The sequence below is a fragment of the Rutilus rutilus genome, assembly GCF_951802725.1.
Source record: "Rutilus rutilus genome assembly, chromosome: 6".
NCBI lineage: Eukaryota > Metazoa > Chordata > Actinopteri > Cypriniformes > Leuciscidae > Rutilus > Rutilus rutilus.
Window position 1 is genome coordinate 44,978,900 of NC_140214.1, and position 19,177 is coordinate 44,998,076.

The 19,177-nt window shown below is 38.3% G+C and overlaps 3 protein-coding genes across 3 annotated transcripts in view; all 3 read left to right on the forward strand.

Moving 5' to 3' along the window:
* Positions 1-3,978, forward strand: part of LOC311292550 (uncharacterized protein) — a 31,427-nt gene extending 27,449 nt beyond the window's left edge. Inside the window, exon 5 of the mRNA XM_084412274.1 lies at positions 2,628-3,978. Within this exon, the coding sequence (XP_084268400.1) occupies positions 2,628-3,006 (379 nt within the window). The 3' untranslated portion in view covers positions 3,007-3,978. The remainder of the gene's footprint in view (positions 1-2,627) is intronic.
* The window catches only part of LOC311292518 (uncharacterized protein), a 1,083,963-nt gene that overhangs the window by 317,788 nt on the left and 746,998 nt on the right, over positions 1-19,177 (forward strand). The gene's annotated exons all lie outside the window — the stretch shown is intronic.
* Positions 4,335-11,693, forward strand: LOC311291433 (uncharacterized protein; the record flags this gene model as incomplete). The annotated part of the gene is made up of 6 exons (XM_084410468.1): positions 4,335-4,394; positions 5,423-5,649; positions 6,017-6,190; positions 6,732-6,902; positions 8,222-8,395; positions 10,519-11,693. The coding sequence occupies 6 exons, from the start codon at positions 4,335-4,337 to the stop codon at positions 10,727-10,729; spliced, it is 1,017 nt and encodes a 338-aa protein (XP_084266594.1). The 3' UTR covers positions 10,730-11,693.

Below are 19,177 nucleotides of genomic sequence, written 5' to 3' on the forward strand. Positions count from 1 at the left end.
CCCAACCCCTGACCCCAGGCAACAAAATGTAATTTTGTAACAATATATATATATATATATATATATATATATATATATATATATATATATATATATATATATATATCAAATAAATGTAATTTTAATCAGTTTATTAATGTTTTTACTCCACATTTGGACATTTTTACTCCACAAAATATAAAAAAAAGAAAAAAAGAAAAAAAAATTTCTCCAAAATAAATAAAAAATAAATAAATAATGTAAAATTCGCCTTATAAAATACCCACATTTCTAACTTTCATTCATGGGGATAACATGGATAATTTGACATGGTTTAGTCTTTAGTGTAAGATGTTTGCCCAAATTTTGGAAAATGCAGTTTTAAAAGTAAAAAAAATAAAAAATAAAAAAAAAATCCCTTTAACCAGTAGATGGCTGCAGAGCTCTAAAAGTACTAAAAGTTTCAAACTAAATGACTTCTTTTCACAAGTTTTTCCAGTTAGATTCATATCTACATATAATGAAATCACAATTATAACAATAAAAGTTACTTTTTGTCAAAGTTTAGCAGTTTTTGTACTGAAAAAAAAAAAAAAACAGTTTTTCAATAATGTTACATCATGATTAGAATCAAACCTGATCAGGATGTTACAAAGAGAAAAGTTGGAATTTTTAGAGTTCATCATTTATTTCAAACATCTGTTTTTCATATAATTCTACAAATTTAAAGTGTGCCACTTCATTTCTGTCTATGTGTGTTCTGTGTTGCTTCTGATTTTGAGGATGAATTTTGTCCATTGATAAAATTCATTTGATTCTAATCATAATATAACATTGCTGAAAAACAGATAATTAATTTTTTTTTCAGTACAAAAAGTGCCTAAACTTTGACAAAAAGTAACTTTTATTATTATAATTGTGATTTCATAATATGTAGATATGAATACAACTGGGAAAACTTGATGTCTTTCAGTTAGTCAAATAGCAAATAGTTCTGCAGCCATCTACTGGTTAAAGTGATAATTTGTTACTTTTAAAACAGCATTTTCCAAAAGATGGGCAAAAATCTTACACTAAACCATGTCAAATTATCCATGTTATCCCCATGAATGAAAGTTAGAAATGTGGGTCAAAAAGACCCTGAACAGCGCACAATGGTTAAGGCAAATGGATTTGTTGTTTGTTGTGTTTTCATATTCAAGAGATTATAAGCTAGATGCAGTTTTTTTGGGGTTTGCATCAAATGTTCTTCGACTTTTATACATAATAAATTTGTTTATGAATAAAGATTGATCTGTTGAAGGCAGTTATTTTGAGATAAATGCAAAATGTTCTCCTCCTATTCATATTTTACATTGAGGGGGTGCATACAACATATTTGCCCACCGGCAACTATAGTTGCCGCACATTCAAATATGATTTTCAAGAAAGAAAGAAAAAAAAAACCCTGGGGAAAATAAATGCAGAACATGTTCACATAGGACACTATTAACACAATTATATGCATGAAACCATTCAGAAAAATGTGGGCACAAATGGGTTAACTAGCTGCAGCTGCGGGCTGATTAAGTGATCAGCTGGTTACTAAGCAACAAACAAGCAACACACACTCAGACCCCACACCCATGTCAACCAGCAGATACACAAAATGAACACACGGATCGATGAACCGTGACAGCCTCGCTTACAGTTACAGAGATCACAGCAGTTATACCCTACACCAAGGTCTAAGCTACGTCCTTGCTTCAGGTTGCAGTTTCTGATTGGCTAAGAATAGATAAACATAGTAATTTTCCACACATATACAGATAGACTGAAGCATATCTCCATCGATTATGCAGCTGAAACTCAGACCCTGAAGTTAGGCACGTCGTGACCTTCCAGGTTGCAGATTTGGGTTGCTGGGCGCCAGCGTGTCCAGAACAACAACTCAGTCAATCTCCAATAATGCCACTTGTTCCTTAACCTGTAACCAAGAAGACTAACACACAGTCTAACTCACACAGCTTTTCCAAGGTTGGATTTGGCCAGGCTCTAACTATAAACAGGAGAGTCCTCTCAAACCATCAAGATAATGCGTTCTTTCTCTCAAGGAGAGCTACACTTCAGTCTAACTGGAAAGTAAGGCTTTAACAAAGCAATGGTCCCTTAAACTATTGGCTTCAATGACCCCTATATGTTTTAACACGTTGAAGACCTTTTTCAAACACAAAACAAGTCCATATTTCATTTCCGGAAGCCGGGCTAAATAAGCAAGCACTGTTACTGCATTCAGATATCAAATACAGACATTAAAGAATACATGAAAATAACATTTCAGTTATAATACTGGTAACTTCTATAACAAAGTAAAATCTCCAGAGAAGTCATTCAATTAATTTGATATTTAGAAGGAAACATATTGATTAATACCTTGATTATAATCATTCGTTACATATACATTGAGGCAGCAGTGGATTCCAGAACCCCCCCCCCCCACTACACACAGACACTAATAAACAAGAACACCTGAACACAATGTGTAGTCTTTCTCCATGTTACTTTTACCTTGATATCTCTGTTTATTTGTCAGCAAAAGTCTGCTGGATAAAGCTAAACACATTAATTGATCATCATAGATCTGAGTCATTTTCTCTTTCTGTCTTCAGTCTGAATAGATGCAATATTACGGAGAAGCAGAGTCTCATCCTGACTTCAGCTCTGAAATCAAACCCGTCACACCTGAGAGAGCTGGACCTGAGCTGGAATAAACTAGGAGACTCTGGAGTGAAAAACCTCAGTGATCTACTGATGAACCCACAATTCAAGCTGGAGAAACTACAGTTAGTATCATTATACCAATTATACCATCATGATACCAATCTTTCATTTAAAAGTCACGTGTCTAGTATCTGTAAAACCGCATTTTTCCATCTTAAAAATATATCTAAATTACGCCATATGCTCTCATTGACAAATGCGGAACAATTAGTCCATGCGTTCATGACCTCAAGGCTAGATTATTGTAATTCTCTACTGGGTGGTTGACCTGCACGCTTAATAAACAAACTACAGCTGGTCCAAAACGCAGCAGCTCGAGTTCTTACTAGAACCAGGAAGTATGACCATATTAGCTCTGTTCTGTCAACACTGCATTGGCTCCCTATTAAACATTGTATAAATTTTAAAATATTGCTGATTACTTACAAAGCACTAAATGGTTTAGCTCCGCAGTACTTGAGCGAGCTCTTAACACATTATAGTTCTTAACACAAAATTCTGGCCAGTTGATAATACCTAGAATATCAAAATTGACTGCTGGCGGTAGATCCTTCTCCTATTTAGCACCAAAACTTTGGAACAGTCTTCCTACCATTTTCCGGGAAGCAGACACACTCTGTCAGTTCAAAGCTAGACTAAAACACATCTCTTTGACCTAGCATACACATAACACATTATAGACTTCTATAATTCAATGTTAGGCTGCATAGATCAGGTCAGCCGGAACCAGGAACACTTCCCATAAATCCTGATGTACTCGTTACATCATAAGAAGAATGGTGTCTACGCTAATTTTAGTGTTTTTGTTTATCCCGATGTTGGGGATTGCCCCACTGAAAACTGGTGGATTATATTATTGACCGCTGCAGAACTCTGGTCAGGGAGTCGGAGTCATCGGATAGAGTTTAGCCGTTTATTGCACAAGAGTGACCATATACACATAATAGTGTACTTGAGGTAGTTTCTGAAATAAATAATATAACAGAAATAAATATTCACTGTCTAAAATTATTCAACAACTTAAGAGATTGCAAACTCAAATATAAACATCTCTGTAAAGGGCATTGATACATGAAATATAAATCGAGAAATATATTAGTATGAGTCTGTAATAAACTGCATAATGCAATGAAATTGACAAATCACCAAAATGTGGATTATAGAAATTGGTCTCAGTAATACAGGCAGTAATAAATGACAACCAGTGAAAGATATTACCCATGGAGAAATTCACTTCAAGCTAATAACTAGTAAACATGAACAGTACGAGCCGCGATGCTAGTGGGATAATCCGCTCGTTTAGCAAGATCAAATTACACTAAGAAAGATCGCTAAACATCAACTACACCACAAACATGGTCTAACTTAGCACAGTTGGGATACAGTGTGACAATCTGTTATTAACAATATACATAAAAGGAGAACTTACTTTGTCACAAACTTTCTCTTACACATAAACACTGCACATGAATGCATGCACGCGATTTGATCGCTCAATTGGAGTAGCTTAGTGAATAGGCAATTACACTGAATCCGGACCTGCGCCTGGACCCGATGTCATAGCGGGGTGCTAAAGTGCCAACTAGTTTCCCCTTATGGAGGATCCCTTTACCACTCTACAGATAAAGCATTGTCAGGAAAATATCTACCCCGAAGTGATAAAATTCTGTATCAAAAATGTTAAGGCCAGACAAGTAGTTTTTTAAGGCTTGGTTTGTAGGGAATTACAAACCTGCGCACATATATTCAAACGCGCATACCAATAGACTGAACTCGTAATACACATGTGCATGCCATCAGCGTTCTCACAGGTTTCGCGTCTAAAGTCTGTGTAGAGTTTCCTGTTAAAACGGTGTCGTGTTAGCGGCCCCTAAGTTAATAACTAATGATCGTTGCGATGGAAGTGAATCAATCAAATTAACTTTAGCTGGAAAATAACTTTATTCAAGAACTGCTATGAAGCCAAAACAATCTCTGTTACTTTAAACTACCCTTGTATCTCTGTAAAGCCGCTTTGCAACAATCTACATTGTTAAAAGCGCTATATAAATGAAGATGACTTGACTTGAATTATAAAGTACAGCAATTACAGTGTGACTGAAGTTTATTTATTTGAAGACAGTAGGGCTTATGTTTCATTGTTTATAGCAGTGCACTTTCTGGGTTTTCCCTATTGCTCACATTTTTATGTGTTTTTTATCTAGTTAGTAATTGTTTAATTTCCAGCATTTTATACAATGTACTGATTGTGTACATGCAGAAATCTGCCTTTTCAACAGAGAATAAAGAAGAGAGATGTCAAATAAAAAGTAAAAAATTTAATAGAAGAAACAGTGTCTTCCAGCACACAGAACTAGTGTGACTGGGTTTTAAAACAGACTATTGGAAACTAAATGCTGCTGTAGCTCTTCAATAAGATGATCATCTAAAGCCGCGTTTCCACCGAAATTACCCAGAACAATCTGTCCCAGGATCTTTTTTCCCTCAGAACTGTTGCTGTCTGTGTTTCCATCGCAGTCTAAAGTACTGTGAAGATTAGGCAAATTAGTCCGGTGACGTAGGACTGTGTGCGACTTTCCAATTCCCGCTAGATTTCGTCCTCATCATATAAGCTTACTAAAGCCTGAACCTCATCATCGGTCCATCTACCGTATTTTTTAAACTCCATTGTTGATTCGAATAGCAAACACCCCGCACCATCACCCGGCAGCTCGACGGCACACGACAGGCCAGTGGAACGCGAGGACCGCGGGGAAACACTCCCACTGTGAGCCTCAGGTCTCCTACAGTGTTAACCATATTGGCGGCTCTGCTTTGTGCAGAGGCAGTGCTGAGTAACAGCAGAGAGACTCTAGCCTTCACAAGGAAGGACAGTCCAGACCGCAGGGTCAACATGGTCCTGTTCTCACAGTGAGGACATGAACCATCCACAAACACTATCTCAGCACACTTTTGGCCCAGACATGTGAGATCGTGGCCATCAGATGAGGACAGGGAACAACCGCATCCAGAAACACACGGATGGAAAGGCATCTTTAAAAAGACGCTCAACATCAATTTTGCTCTTTTAGGGAAACTGCTCTTTATGCTGAAGCGCCCAGGGGGGAATCGCTGCACTTATCCATGCAATACGCCAGCGAAACACCACTGAATGTGCCGTAGACCACCAGGAAGAGGGGCTTCCTTATTGTAGAGGCGACTGGAAGAGCGATCATTCAGATTTATATTGTTCAGGTTTAAATGATTAATCAGCTGAATGTTTTCATCTCTGTTCTAGACTCTCTAACTGCAGTGTGACAGAAGAAGGTTATAAAGCTCTGGCTTCAGCTCTGAGATCAAACCCTTCACACCTGATAGAGCTGGATCTCACAGGAAATGATCCTGGAGAATCAGGAGTGAAGCAGCTCAATGATTTACTACAGGACCCAGACTGTCAACTGAAGACACTGAGGTGAGACGGGATCAAATAATTAACTAAATTAGCTACTGTATATGCAGACTAAATATTCATAACTAATATATTATTTTAGTTAAATAATAAGCTGGACAATTTGTTGCATCAAAATGATAAAGATCAGATCAGATGCTGCAGGTTTTCTATCAAGCCCAACTGCATCTCTCTACAGCAGGTCTATGAGTTTCCAGCCAGTTTTCTCTGTGCTGACGTTCCTCACTCCTCCTGCTTAAAAGACAGAAATATATTAATTTCACACTCTGTATTAATACTGAAAACCATAATCTAGTGAACTTTTGCCCTTCTGCTCTGTGAGACATTTCTGTTCTTATGAGTTTGCTTTAAGACTGAGTGTTGCTCTAGTTTCTTTTAAATATATATATTTATTTGTGTATTTAAATTTTTAAAGAAAAATGTAACATCTAAATAACTAACTTAAGCTTGTCTTTAAAACAATAATTAAGTTTTTTTTTATCATATCAATCATTTTTGTAATGCAATGGACATTTAGTTGAGAACTGAATTGACTCTTCTGCAGGTTTTTGAGTCCTGCTGCAGAGGAAGCCTGTCAGTATGTGAATAGTGTTGTGGGTAAAAACACGTTACTCCAGAGAGCGCTGAATCTGAGAGAACATGAACTAGGAGACACACGAGTGAATCAGATCTCTGCTCTACTGCAGGATAAACACTGTCAACTCAACACACTGACGTGAGTATTGCTCATTTATTTATAATATCTCTTTACTTTTAGTTGTAATGTTAGCTGATGACAATATTTCCAGACAGACAGTTTGATCATGGGTCAATAATTATTGCAGTTACTGTGGAGGCAGAACAATGTTTTTTTTTTTTTCTGACATCAGAATCAGAACTGTTTATAACTGCTTTCAATTTAATCTTTGTATTTCACAAATATCTAATTTTGGTGCAACATATACTGTAACTTGTAAAAATTTAAATAAGTGCATTTTAAAAATCTGTGATCAGTATCTGCCTGTAATGAGATCCACTGAAGGTAAGTTGACTGAACGCTAGTGATGGGCGCTTTCGAAACACGCTTAATGAAGCTATGAAACCTTTACAAATCTTTTGTTTCGAATCAGTGGTTCGGAGTGTGTATCAAACTACCAAAGTCACGTGATTTCAGTAAAGAGGCTTCGTTACGACACAACTGTTTAGAAACGTTTGGAATTGTCAGTGGTTCACCACTGGAGGCGATGATCTCTGTGAACTCATGAATCATGCAGATTCACTGAGAATGAACAAGTGTTTGTGGGTTTTACCTGATCTCTGATCAGTTTTATACATTTGTAGATGTTTTAATTAGACATTAGTATAATTAAAAGGAATAATAGTAGTTAATAGTCTCTTATTGGCCTGTTTAGCTGAGCCATCCATAAAATACACTGACACTGCCTCACGGTGCAGCACTAAAGCAGATGAGCTACCTTTTACAAAGCTTGTTTGATTGTCTTCTGCTTAAGGAAATACTTCTATTCCTTGATCTGATCATGTTAGTTTATACAATTATTCTTTGTTCATGTTAGTTCACAGGGGATTTGCTAATGTTAACAGAAAACTTTTGTATTTAAAAATGTATTAGTAAATGTTTAAACTTAATGTTATTAAATGATGTATAGTATTGTCCATCATGGGTTCATGCTAACTAATGTATTTAATGTTAACAAATGAAACCTTACTGTAAAGTTTTAGCAAGTAGACAATGTGTCTGAAAACAACCGTCATAAACACATTTGACCCAGTGAGCAAACCAAGGGTAACACTGACATTAAAGAACCTTAAAGATTAAATGAAATGAATGTGTATACTAACATAAATAGATCAACGCTTTCAACCTTTTTATTGTTACAATGTTGGTAGTTTATTTGAATGAACAATGTGTAGTCTTTCTCCATGTTACCTTTACCTTGATATCCCTGTTTATTTGTCAGCAAAAGTCTACTGGATGAGGCTAAACATGTTAGTTGATCATCATAGATCTGAGTAATTTTCTCTGTCTGTCTTCAGTCTGAATAGATGCAGTATTACAGAGAAACAGAGTCTCATCCTGACTTCAGCTCTGAAATCAAACCCATCACACCTGAGAGAGCTGAACCTGAGCAGGAATAAACTAGGAGACTCTGGAGTGAAGCACTTATGTGACGTACTGAAGGATTCACACTGTAAACTGGAGAGATTGAGGTCAGTCACATTCACATACAAGAATCAAAATGTTGATCTTAACCCCCTGGGGTCGGCGGTATCGCCGGCGATACCAGCTCGCTTTTTTTCTTATCAGTTCAAAAGAAATTCATTTTGCTCTGTTGACTTTGATATTACAAACAAGTTTCATACATCAATCAATCCTGTTAAGTGTGTATTATTTTTGTGTATACTCACAATAAAAACAAAGTGTTGTGCTTTTTGCCAAACAAAGAAAAATAAACGTGATGCGAGTTCTGCCTTCTCTCTGTCAGTTAAGTCCATTCTGAAACGCGTCCGAAAATGAACCATAACTCAGCGAATACTCAGTCAAACAGGCATACAGACATGAAGCTTGAATTCTCTTCTTTTAAATGAAGAATTCATTTATATTTATAAAATATATTTATTTATATAAAAAACAAATATTCTCATCTTGTGAAATCTGTATTAAAAGAGAGCGATTCCAGTCGAGCTCATTAGAGCTCATTGAAATGTAATGTGACCACGCCCCGGAGAGCGTGCGCTATTCTGAGAACCATTTCCGACCTGTGAAACGCCCACATCAGCTGTAAACACAGCGCGCCGCGAGTGAGGCATAATATAGCCTACCTAATAATCCTGGAGAAAAGTTTCCTCAGAACAGTGCTGATATGAGGAGCAATAGATCCCGCTGAGGAGTGAGGTAGGCTAAATTCTCTTTTCTCAAGTGTTAATGTGGAATAACGTTATGGAATAACGTTAGTGTAGGCCTATGTAAACCGCAAAAAGATGAATCGCGTTTCTATAATATGAATCGCGTTTCTGTGAGATGAATGAAGGGTACATATTTGTAAAGACTGTTTAGCCTAAATATGAATCGCGTGTCTGTGTGTGAAAGAATAAACCGCTTTAATCAACTAAAATGCTTTGCTATACTGAGATGAGTAAAAATCGACTGAAATATGTTTAAATAAAATGTCTTTGTATAAGCAACGTATTAAACTGCAAATTAACATTTATATGCCCTAATATTTCATAAAAACAATGTTACAGTCAGGCAAAATATGAAAGACAACATTTTGTTGACTAGATTTGGGAACAGTTTTTACTGTAGAATATACTGCCACATCAAATAAGCTTTTGTTTAGCAATTTCTGCTCATATGTTCTATATATATATATATATAATACTATTTTTGTCAAAAATAAAGTCATAAACTAAGATGTTAGATGTTCCAATGTTGGCTATATTCAAACTAATGAATACATATGATAAAATGTAGGCCTATAGTCATTTTTTTACAAAGAAAGAGTACACTTGAAATATTGCTGAAATTGTAATTATTGTTGTAATTGTAACCTTTGTAAAGGTTTTGTTGTTGTTAAATTGTAAAATAGCAAAACATATTTACAAGATAGATGTAAGCAAAATCTTAAATGGTCAATATAAGTCTTCTTCTAAATATATCTTTTGTCCTTGCATTTATTCTTGTGGCTCAGTCAGTGTCACACCTGAATGAATGGCTCATTATGCAAGACGTTACGCATAATGGGTGGGACATTGTATTCTCAGGTGTAAACTACTCCCCCTTTACGCCCCCCTCGCATATTGGCTTTCCAAGCAAAACCTGTCTTACACAATTTAAATCAATGTATTGTTTTATTGTGAACGATAAAGCAAGACTATTTTCACATAATTTTGAAGCCAGAACTCGAAGCGACAACATCCATTAGTCAAAAGTCTTGTGGACACATATTTAGTATGAGTTTTGTGGTCTTATTTCAGCAACTTTCATTTTTATTTTTTTCAATAACCACGCATAAACATTATTCTCTTAAAAATCCAAACATCTACATACATGTTGCTCACATTTTATGGTAGCCCTGTTTGTGATGTATAGAGTGAATTTACACCTTTATTATCATGTTTATAAATAACTGAAAAAAGCACAAATGTCAGGGCATGTCAGAACATCCCAAGGGCCCCAAAAACACCTTAGACCCCAGAGGGTTAAAATCACTTCAACAGTTTAATCTAAAACACTTTAACATTGTATTTGCTTATGAAGATCATGTGACTTTACAGAATAAAGAGTTTTCTTTTCTTCTCTCTTATTTTCTTCTCTCTCTCTGCTAATGTAGTTTAAGCTACTGTGATATGACAGATGAAGGTTGTTCTGATGTGACTTCAGCTCTGAAATCAAACCCGTCACACATGAGAGAGCTGAACCTGAGCTGGAATAAACTAGGAGACTCTGGAGTGAAAAACCTCAGTGATCTACTGATGAACCCACAATTCAAGCTGGAGAAACTACAGTTAGTATCATTATACTGTACATCAATTACAGTGTGACTGAAGTTTATTTATCTGAAGACAGCAGGGCTTATGTTTCATTGTTTATAACAGTGCACTTTCTGGGTTTTCCCTATTGCTCATTTTTATGTGTTTTTATCTAGTTAGTAATTGTTTAATTTTCCAGCATTTGATACAATTTACTGATTGTGTACATGCAGAAATTTGCCTTTTCAACAGAGAATAAAGAAGAGAGATGTCAAATAAATAGTTAAAAATGAAAGAGAAGAAACAGTGTCTTCCAGCACACAGAACTAGTGTGACTGGGTTTCAAAAGAGACTATTGGAAACTAAATGCTGCTGTAGCTCTTCAATAAGATGATCATCTAAAGCCGCGTTTCCACTGAAATTACCCAGAACAATCTGTCCTAGGATCTTTTTCCCCCAGACCTGTTGCTGTCTGTGTTTCCATCGCAGTCTAAGGTACCATGAAGATTAGGTAAATTAGTCCGGTGACGTAGGACTGTGTGTGACTTTCCAGTTCCCGCTGGATTTCGTCCTCCTCATATAAGCTTAATAAAGCCTGAACCTCATCTTCGGTCCATCTGACGCATTTTTTAAAGGGGTCATATAATGTCATTTTTGTACAAGCTAATATGATTCTTTAGGGTCTAAATTAAAAGTTTGTAATATACTTTAATTAAAAATTCTCATTAGTATTGTAAGAAAACACAAATTTTACCTGGTCAAAAACAGCTCTGTTTTCAGCACGCCGTTTGAGTGCATGGGTCTTTAAATGCTAATGAGCTTTGCTCACCCCGCCCCTCTGTTCTGTGCGTACACCGTTTGTAACACAATAACACAATAACCATAACGCGTTGTTTATTATAAACATGGCAAGGCAAGGCAAGGCAAGTTTATTTATATAGCACATTTCATACACAATGGCAATTCAAAGTGCTTTACATAGAAGAAATTAAAGTAATAAAAGAAATAATTAAAACAGTTTAGAAAAATAAAATACAGTACAAACAGTCAGACGAACAGTGGCACAGTGCTCATTCAGTAAATGCATAGCTAAACAGATGTGTTTTGAGTCTGGATTTGAATGTGATTACTGTAGGAGCACGTCTGATCTCTTCTGGAAGCTGGTTCCAGCTGCGACTGGCATAATAGCTAAAAGCAGATTCGCCATGCTTAGAGTGAACCCTTGGTATTTCTAGCTGATATGATCCTAATGATCTGAGTGATCTGTTGGGTTTATATTCAGTGAGCATATCTGCAATATATTGAGGTCCTAGGCCATTGAATGATTTATATACCAGTAATAATACTTTAAAATCAATCCTAAATTTAACTGGGAGCCAGTGTAAAGACCTGAGGACTGGTGTGATATGTTCATATTTTCTGGTTCTGCTCAGAATCCTGGCGGCAGCGTTCTGTATGAGCTGCAACTGTCTTATGGTCTTTTTGGGAAGGCCAGTGAGGAGTCCATTACAATAATCCACCCTGCTGGTGATGAAAGCATGAACAAGTTTCTCTAGGTCTTGTCTGGAAACAAAGCATCTAATTCTTGCAATATTTTTCAGATGATAGTATGCTGATTTAGTTATTGCTTTGACATGACTACTGAAACTAAGGTCTGACTCTAGTGTCACACCAAGATTCCTGACTTGATTTTTAGTTGTTTGACCCCTAGAGTGAAGGTATGCGTTCACCTTAAGAACTTCATCTTTGTTTCCAAACGCAATGACTTCAGTTTTGTCTTTGTTTAACTGAAGAAAGTTTTGACACATCCAACTGTTTACTTCATCAATGCATTGGCACAGGGAGTCAATGGGGCTGTAGTCGTTAGGCGATAGGGCTAAGTAGATCTGTGTGTCGTCTGCATAGCTGTGGTAAGAGATTTGGTTCTTTCTCATTATTTGGCTCATTGGGAGCATATACAGGTTGAACAGGAGTGGTGCAAGAATTGAGCCTTGAGGGACTCCGCATGTCATGGATGTCCACTCAGACTTATGGTCTCCTATACTCACATAATAACCTCTCCCAACTAAGTATGACCTGAACCATTTTAGGACTATCCCAGAAAGCCCCACCCAGTTTTCCAGCCTGTCAAGAAGTATGTTATGATCGACAGTGTCAAATGCAGCACTGAGGTCGAGTAGCACCAGCACTGATAATTTGCCTGAATCAGTATTTAAGCGAATATCGTTTATTATCTTTATGAGCGCTGTCTCTGTGCTGTGGTGCGGTCGGAAACCAGATTGAAAATGGTCAAAGGATCCATTCAAGCTCAAGAATTTGTTCAGCTGATTGAAGATAACTTTTTCAATGATCTTGCCTATGAAAGGAAGATTTGAGATCGGCCTATAGTTGCTTAATATGGTCTTATCCAGATTGCTCTTTTTCAGGAGGGGCTTGACAACTGCAGTTTTCAGGGAGTTCGGAAAACTACCAGAGTGAAGTGAGGCATTTACCACTTCTAGAAGATCTGCTTCTAGACTGTTTAACACACTTTTGAAAAAAGATGTGGGAAGTGTGTCAAGAGCGCAGGTTGATGTTTTAAGGTGCTGCATGGTTTCTTCCAAAATTTTGCCATCAATTTCTTTGAAGTCAGACATAGTAACTACTTTCTCAGGTGGTCTGATCTGTCTGACCCCCGTGCAACTCAAGGATGTGCTGATCACCTTTCTGATATTATTGATTTTCTCAGAGAAGAAAGAAGCAAACTCACTGCACTTGTTGTCTGAGAGCATTTCACTGGGAATCTGGCTTGGGGGGTTTGTCAGTCTCTCTACAGTAGCAAAAAGAGTGTGTGTGTTGTTTAAATTATTGTTTATAATATTTGAGAAGAAAGTCTGTCTAGCTTTGCCTAGTTCCATATTGAAAGCATGAAGGCTGTCTTTGTAGATGTTATAATGGACTACAAGTTTTGTCTTCCGCCACATGCGCTCTGCTTTTCTGCATTGTCTTTTCATATTTTGCACTGCTGTTGAGTTTCTCCAAGGTGCTTTTTGTCTGCCACTCTTCTTCCTGACTTTCACAGGAGCAATTTCATCAATTACACTTTTAACTTTTGAGTTAAAAGAATCAAGGAGAAAATCAACAGAATCTGCAGATATGCTTGGTGTTAAGGATATAGCCTTCATAAATAGTACACTAGTGTTCTCATTTAAGCATCTCTTCTTGACAGACACAGATTTCGCTTCAGTGGCAGGAGAGATCAATATATCAAAGAAAATACAGAAATGATCAGACAGTGCTACATCCTTAATAACAATCGATGAAATGTTTAGACCCTTACTGATAAGTAAATCTAGTGTGTGTCCACGATTGTGTGTGGGTCCATGTACATGCTGATTCAGATCAAAAGTTTTTAAAACAGTTTTGATTTCTTTTGCCATATTGTTTTCTGCATTATCTATGTGAATGTTAAAATCTCCAGCAATGGCAAAACAGTCAAACTCTGAGGTAATTGTTGATAACAGTTCTGTAAAGTCCTCAGCGAAGGCTGGAGAGTATTTTGGAGGCCTGTAAATAATGATAAGTAAAATGCGTGGAGCACCTTTTAACACAATACCCAGATATTCGAAAGAAGGGTAATTCCCAAATGATATTTGCTTGCATTGATAGATATCTTTAAAAAGAGCAGCTAGACCCCCACCTCTCTTAACAGCTCTGCAGACACTCATACAAGTAAAGTTAGGAGGGGCTGCTTCATTGAGGATTGTTGCACTGTAGCTGTCTTCTAGCCAGGTTTCATTTAGAAGCATAAAATCTAGGTTGTTTGTGGTTATTAAGTCGTTAACTAGAAGTGATTTATTTTTAAGTGAACGAATGTTTAAAAGTGCTAACTTAACAGTCGTACTTTTTGTCCCCACATCAATCTCACTTTCACGTGTAATAGGCACCAGATTAGATGGGTTTGCTGTACGGCTATTGGAGGCCTTAGACTTTCTATCTTGTATTAGAACAGCAATAGAGAAAGATACAGGCACACTGGGTTCCCGCTTGTTTTGTAAACATTTGAGAAAGTTACTGTTATCAGAGCGGGGACCCGACACATATCACTGAGAGCTGGTATCAGTTGTTTTTGGTTCACCTCGAGCAGATGGAGGAGGGTGTGGGCCCTGGCGTTGTGGCAGAGGCCGAAGAGCTCTCACAGGAGGAGGGGGAGGGCGAGCTGGGCCCGCAGGCTTTGGTGGCAGCGGTGCCTGTCGTTTTTTGGTTGGTATCTGGGGGCTTGCAGCAAAAGAGTGGGATAGTTTGGTTCCAGCATACACCAGTTCTTCCATTTTCTGTGAGAAGCACAGAAGTGGCGATGATGATGCTGGGGAGAGGGAAAATGTGTCTGGTGAAAGGGGCTGTTGCTCTGGTGTTAAAGGAGGCTGTGATATGCTGTCCTGCTTCCCTGGCTGTTTTCCAGGAAGTCGTCCTTGGGTGCTGAATCTTGGAGCATTTCTAATATGTGTGTCTGTGGTGAGCTCTGTGGGCAGGGCTCAGCTGAGATTGAGTCCGTGAGCAGAGGTTGTTGTGGCGGAGTGGTGTTATCATTGTCCTTGTGTGATATGTCAACCGCATGTCCATTTTGCTGCTGAAGTGAAGTCCTGTGGTCAGTCATACTGTGTCCAGGTGTGTGTGTGTGCCATTCAGATTGAGTGGATTGGCACACATTGCAGAAGGATGATTGAGGGAGAAGTAGAAATTGTCCTTTAACACTCTTGAACCAAGTTTGTTTGGGTGATGGCCATCCCGATGAAAAAGTTGTCTCTGACTCCAGAAAAGATTGAAATTGTCAATGAAGTTTACTCCTTTTATATTGCAGGTTTTTTGCAGCCATGTATTTAGCCCAAGCAACCGTGAAAACCTGTTTGTTCCTCTTGCTGGGAGTGGTCCACTGATGAATGTTTGAACTTTCAGTCTTTTAAGTGTTTCAAAAAGTTCATTGAAATCCTTCTTAAGGAGTTCTGACTGCTCTTTATGAATATCATTCTTCCCCACATGAATTATGAGTCGATTTGCAGTCTTATGTTTCATTAGAATGTTCTGAAGATCCCTGTTTACATCAGAAGTTGTTGCTTGTGGAAGGCAGCACGTAGTTGTATCCCTGCTGCTAATGTTTCTGATTATGGAGTCCCCCACTATCAGAGTCCTGGGTTCGGCTGCGCTCTGAGCTGAGTGCCGCTGTCTGCTCGACCTTGAGCGCCAGTTAGCATCAGTGTTAGCTACTGGCCCATTCAGTCTGTTTTCGATCACATTCATCACATTTGGGGATTCCTCATTTACATTCATTAGTACTTCAAATCTGTTCTCAAGATGTATAGGCGGTGGTAGCAGACCAGTGTTTGCAATCCTTGTCAGAGCTGTATCTGGGGTAGAGGATGCTACTGCGGCAATATGTGATGCTCGTGACAATCTGATGTCTCGAGTGCCTTTGGGTCTCGCTCCCTGTGTGTGCCATCGATTTGTAAGTCGATCGGCTTGTTTCTCTACCTGTCGAGGAGCACTAGTTTCATGGGACTCACCGGTATGCTGTGGGTGTCCATGACGAAGCTCTGTTGTGTGCTCCGTCTGGTTTGGTGGTCCCGTAAGTAACTTTGTTTCAAGAACTGCAATCCTTTGTAAAAGTCTGTGGCAGTTGGTGCAGCAAGTAGATTCTTGAACCTGAAGAGGCATTTTCTCTCTTATCCTTATGAATGTAGGCAGTTGTGTTTTCCTTTCCCGGAATGTAAGCTGGTCGGGTAAAAGAATTCTGCGTTTTTGTAGTAATCCAAACTTTGTTGTCTGAGCACTGTGCTGATTGCTGAAGATAAAATTAGGTGATAAAAGGAAATAAAATATAAAAATATAGGAGATAAAATGTAAAAGCGATAGAGCAGAGCGCGGAGCAGTAAGCAAGAGCGTCCGAACAGTAGCTGAGCAGGAAGTGAATCCTAAACATGGGATTATGAATTATATTGAGAACATCATACATAGAAAACATGCTGTAATGTACCCTGAGTGTAAAATAGCCGCATTCATCGTGAAGCGTGCAGAAAGCGATTTGCAAAGATTAATATAAAGATTAATATAAAGGTTAATAAAACGTTACACTCACTCACTGCAGCAGGAACATGAATAGTTGGTACCGATCCTTTTTTCAGGAGCAGCTTCTTAGTAAAACCAGCTTTATACTGACCCTCGTTTGTAAAGCAGTCTGGTGAAATGATTCGCGCAAACATGAAAGCATTGACGTTGATCGTGGGGAATTCCCTTCGAAAACAAACTCAGCCACTGCGTCTTCAGCAGTTCGGATTTAGGAACATCAAAATGACTGCGGTGTTCATTATTACACCCAAGAACAGAACACCATAATCGTTTAGACGCCATTCTACTCAGTGCTCCAGCTATCAACACTGAACGCGCCGGTCCGCGCGGGCTATGATTGACAGCTCGCTCGCGATAGCGGGTCTGTGTTGAAACTCTGCTGTCAATCAACCATTGTGGGAGGGGCGTCGATTTTGTGACGTCACAAAATCGAACAGCTTGATTCAGGAGAGGGGGAAACATATAAGAAGATTTAAAAAAAAAACACTGGATGGATTTTTTATCATTTTATGATGGTTGTGTACAGGCACTGCCAACACACATTTCAGTTTCATTATATGACCCCTTTAAACTCCATTGTTGATTCGAAAAGCAAACACCCCGCACCATCACCCGGCAGCTCGACGGCACACGACAGGCCAGAGGAGCGGGAGGACCGCGAGGAAACACTCCCACTGTGAGCCTCAGGTCTCCTACAGTGTTAACCATATTGGCAGCTCTGCTTTGTGCAGAGGCAGTGCTGGGTAACAGCAGAAAGACTCTAGCCTTCACGAGGAAGGACAGTCACGACCGCAGGCTCAACATGGTCCTGTTCTCACAGTGAGGACATGAATCATCCACAAACACTATCTCAGCACACTCTTGGCCCAGACATGTGAGATCGTGGCAATCAGATGAGGACAGGGAACAACCGTATCCAGAACCACACGGAGGGAAAGGCATCTTTAAAACGACGCTCAACATCAATTTTGCTCTTTTAGGGAAACTGCTCTTTATGCTGAAGCGCCCGGGGGGGAATCACTGCACTTATCCAATACGCCAGTGAAACACCACTGAATGTCAAGTCAAGTCACCTTTATTTATATATTTATATAGCACTTTTTACAATACACATTGTATCAAAGCAGCTTCTCAGTGATAACATGTAAATAATAGGGGTGTAACGATACGCGTATTCGTATTGAACCGTTCGGTACGAGGCTTTCGGTTCGGTTTTCGGTATGCATTTTCAAACCGAACGTTGGACCATTTTTCCTGCCGACCAAAATTCCGTTATTTCAAATGTAGGCGCGTTGCGCGTGTCAAGCGCGCTCATAATGTAAAAGATACCCGTTATTGTGTGGTTGAAGGACCGTTTATCAGTTTGGACCAGTGCAGCGCGAGCCGATCGTGATCATGCAACACTGTTACTCAGCGCTAATAAGAGATCCAGTAAAGAAAGCATTTGAATTCACCACAGAAGTAATAACATCGCTGCGAGATCTAGTGAGAAACATTCACATTTCTCCGTTATTAACGGATCAAACAGCGCTGACGTGGAAACCAGGAAGAAACATTGTGCCATGAATGAACTATCCAGTGTCCACAGATCTGCAACATTCACCATGGATTTACTGTAGTAACACTAACTGTAACCATGCAAGTTTGGCAGGAATAGTAGGCTATAATGCCTTCAAGTAACATTACGTTGGTTTTATTTTGACATTATGAATACAATTGCTGCCCTCAAATGTTAATCTGAACTAAAATAAACCTTTGTTTATAACTACATTTCATTTTGTTTCTTTTGTTCCTAAATATGTTTCCTTTATATTTTTACCGCCGTGCTGATGCTGAATGAGAAGAGCCATGAGAAGAGCCATTTTATTTCAAACCTTTGTTTATAACTACATAACCTTTGTTAATATTACATTTAATTTTTTTCCAAGGAGCTGTTTTGTTTTATATGCTCATAAGAAGAGTCAATTATAGCTCTAGAATTGCTCAAAGTAAAAAAATATCATTCTTTATGATGTTAGTTTTAATAATAAAAAAATAATAAAAAAAATGTAATCAAGGAAATTTATCTGACATTTCTTTCTTTTTGCTGTATCAAAAACGTACCGAACCGTACCGAACCGAACCGTGACACAAGTGTATCGTATCGAACCGAACCGTGAATTTTGTGAACCGTTACACCCCTAGTAAATAATACAACAAAGTTTGTTCCTAGGAGAAAATTGCGCCATCATCCACCCTAAGTAAGGCAGATCAATAATATTGTTGAATATTAAATGTCCCCAACTAAGCAAGCCAAAAGCCATGGAAACATGTGCCGTAGACCACCAGAAAGAGGGGTTTCCTTAATTTGGCGAGTGGCGACTGGAAGAGCGATCATTCAGATTTATATTGTTCAGGTTTAACTGATTAATCAGCTGA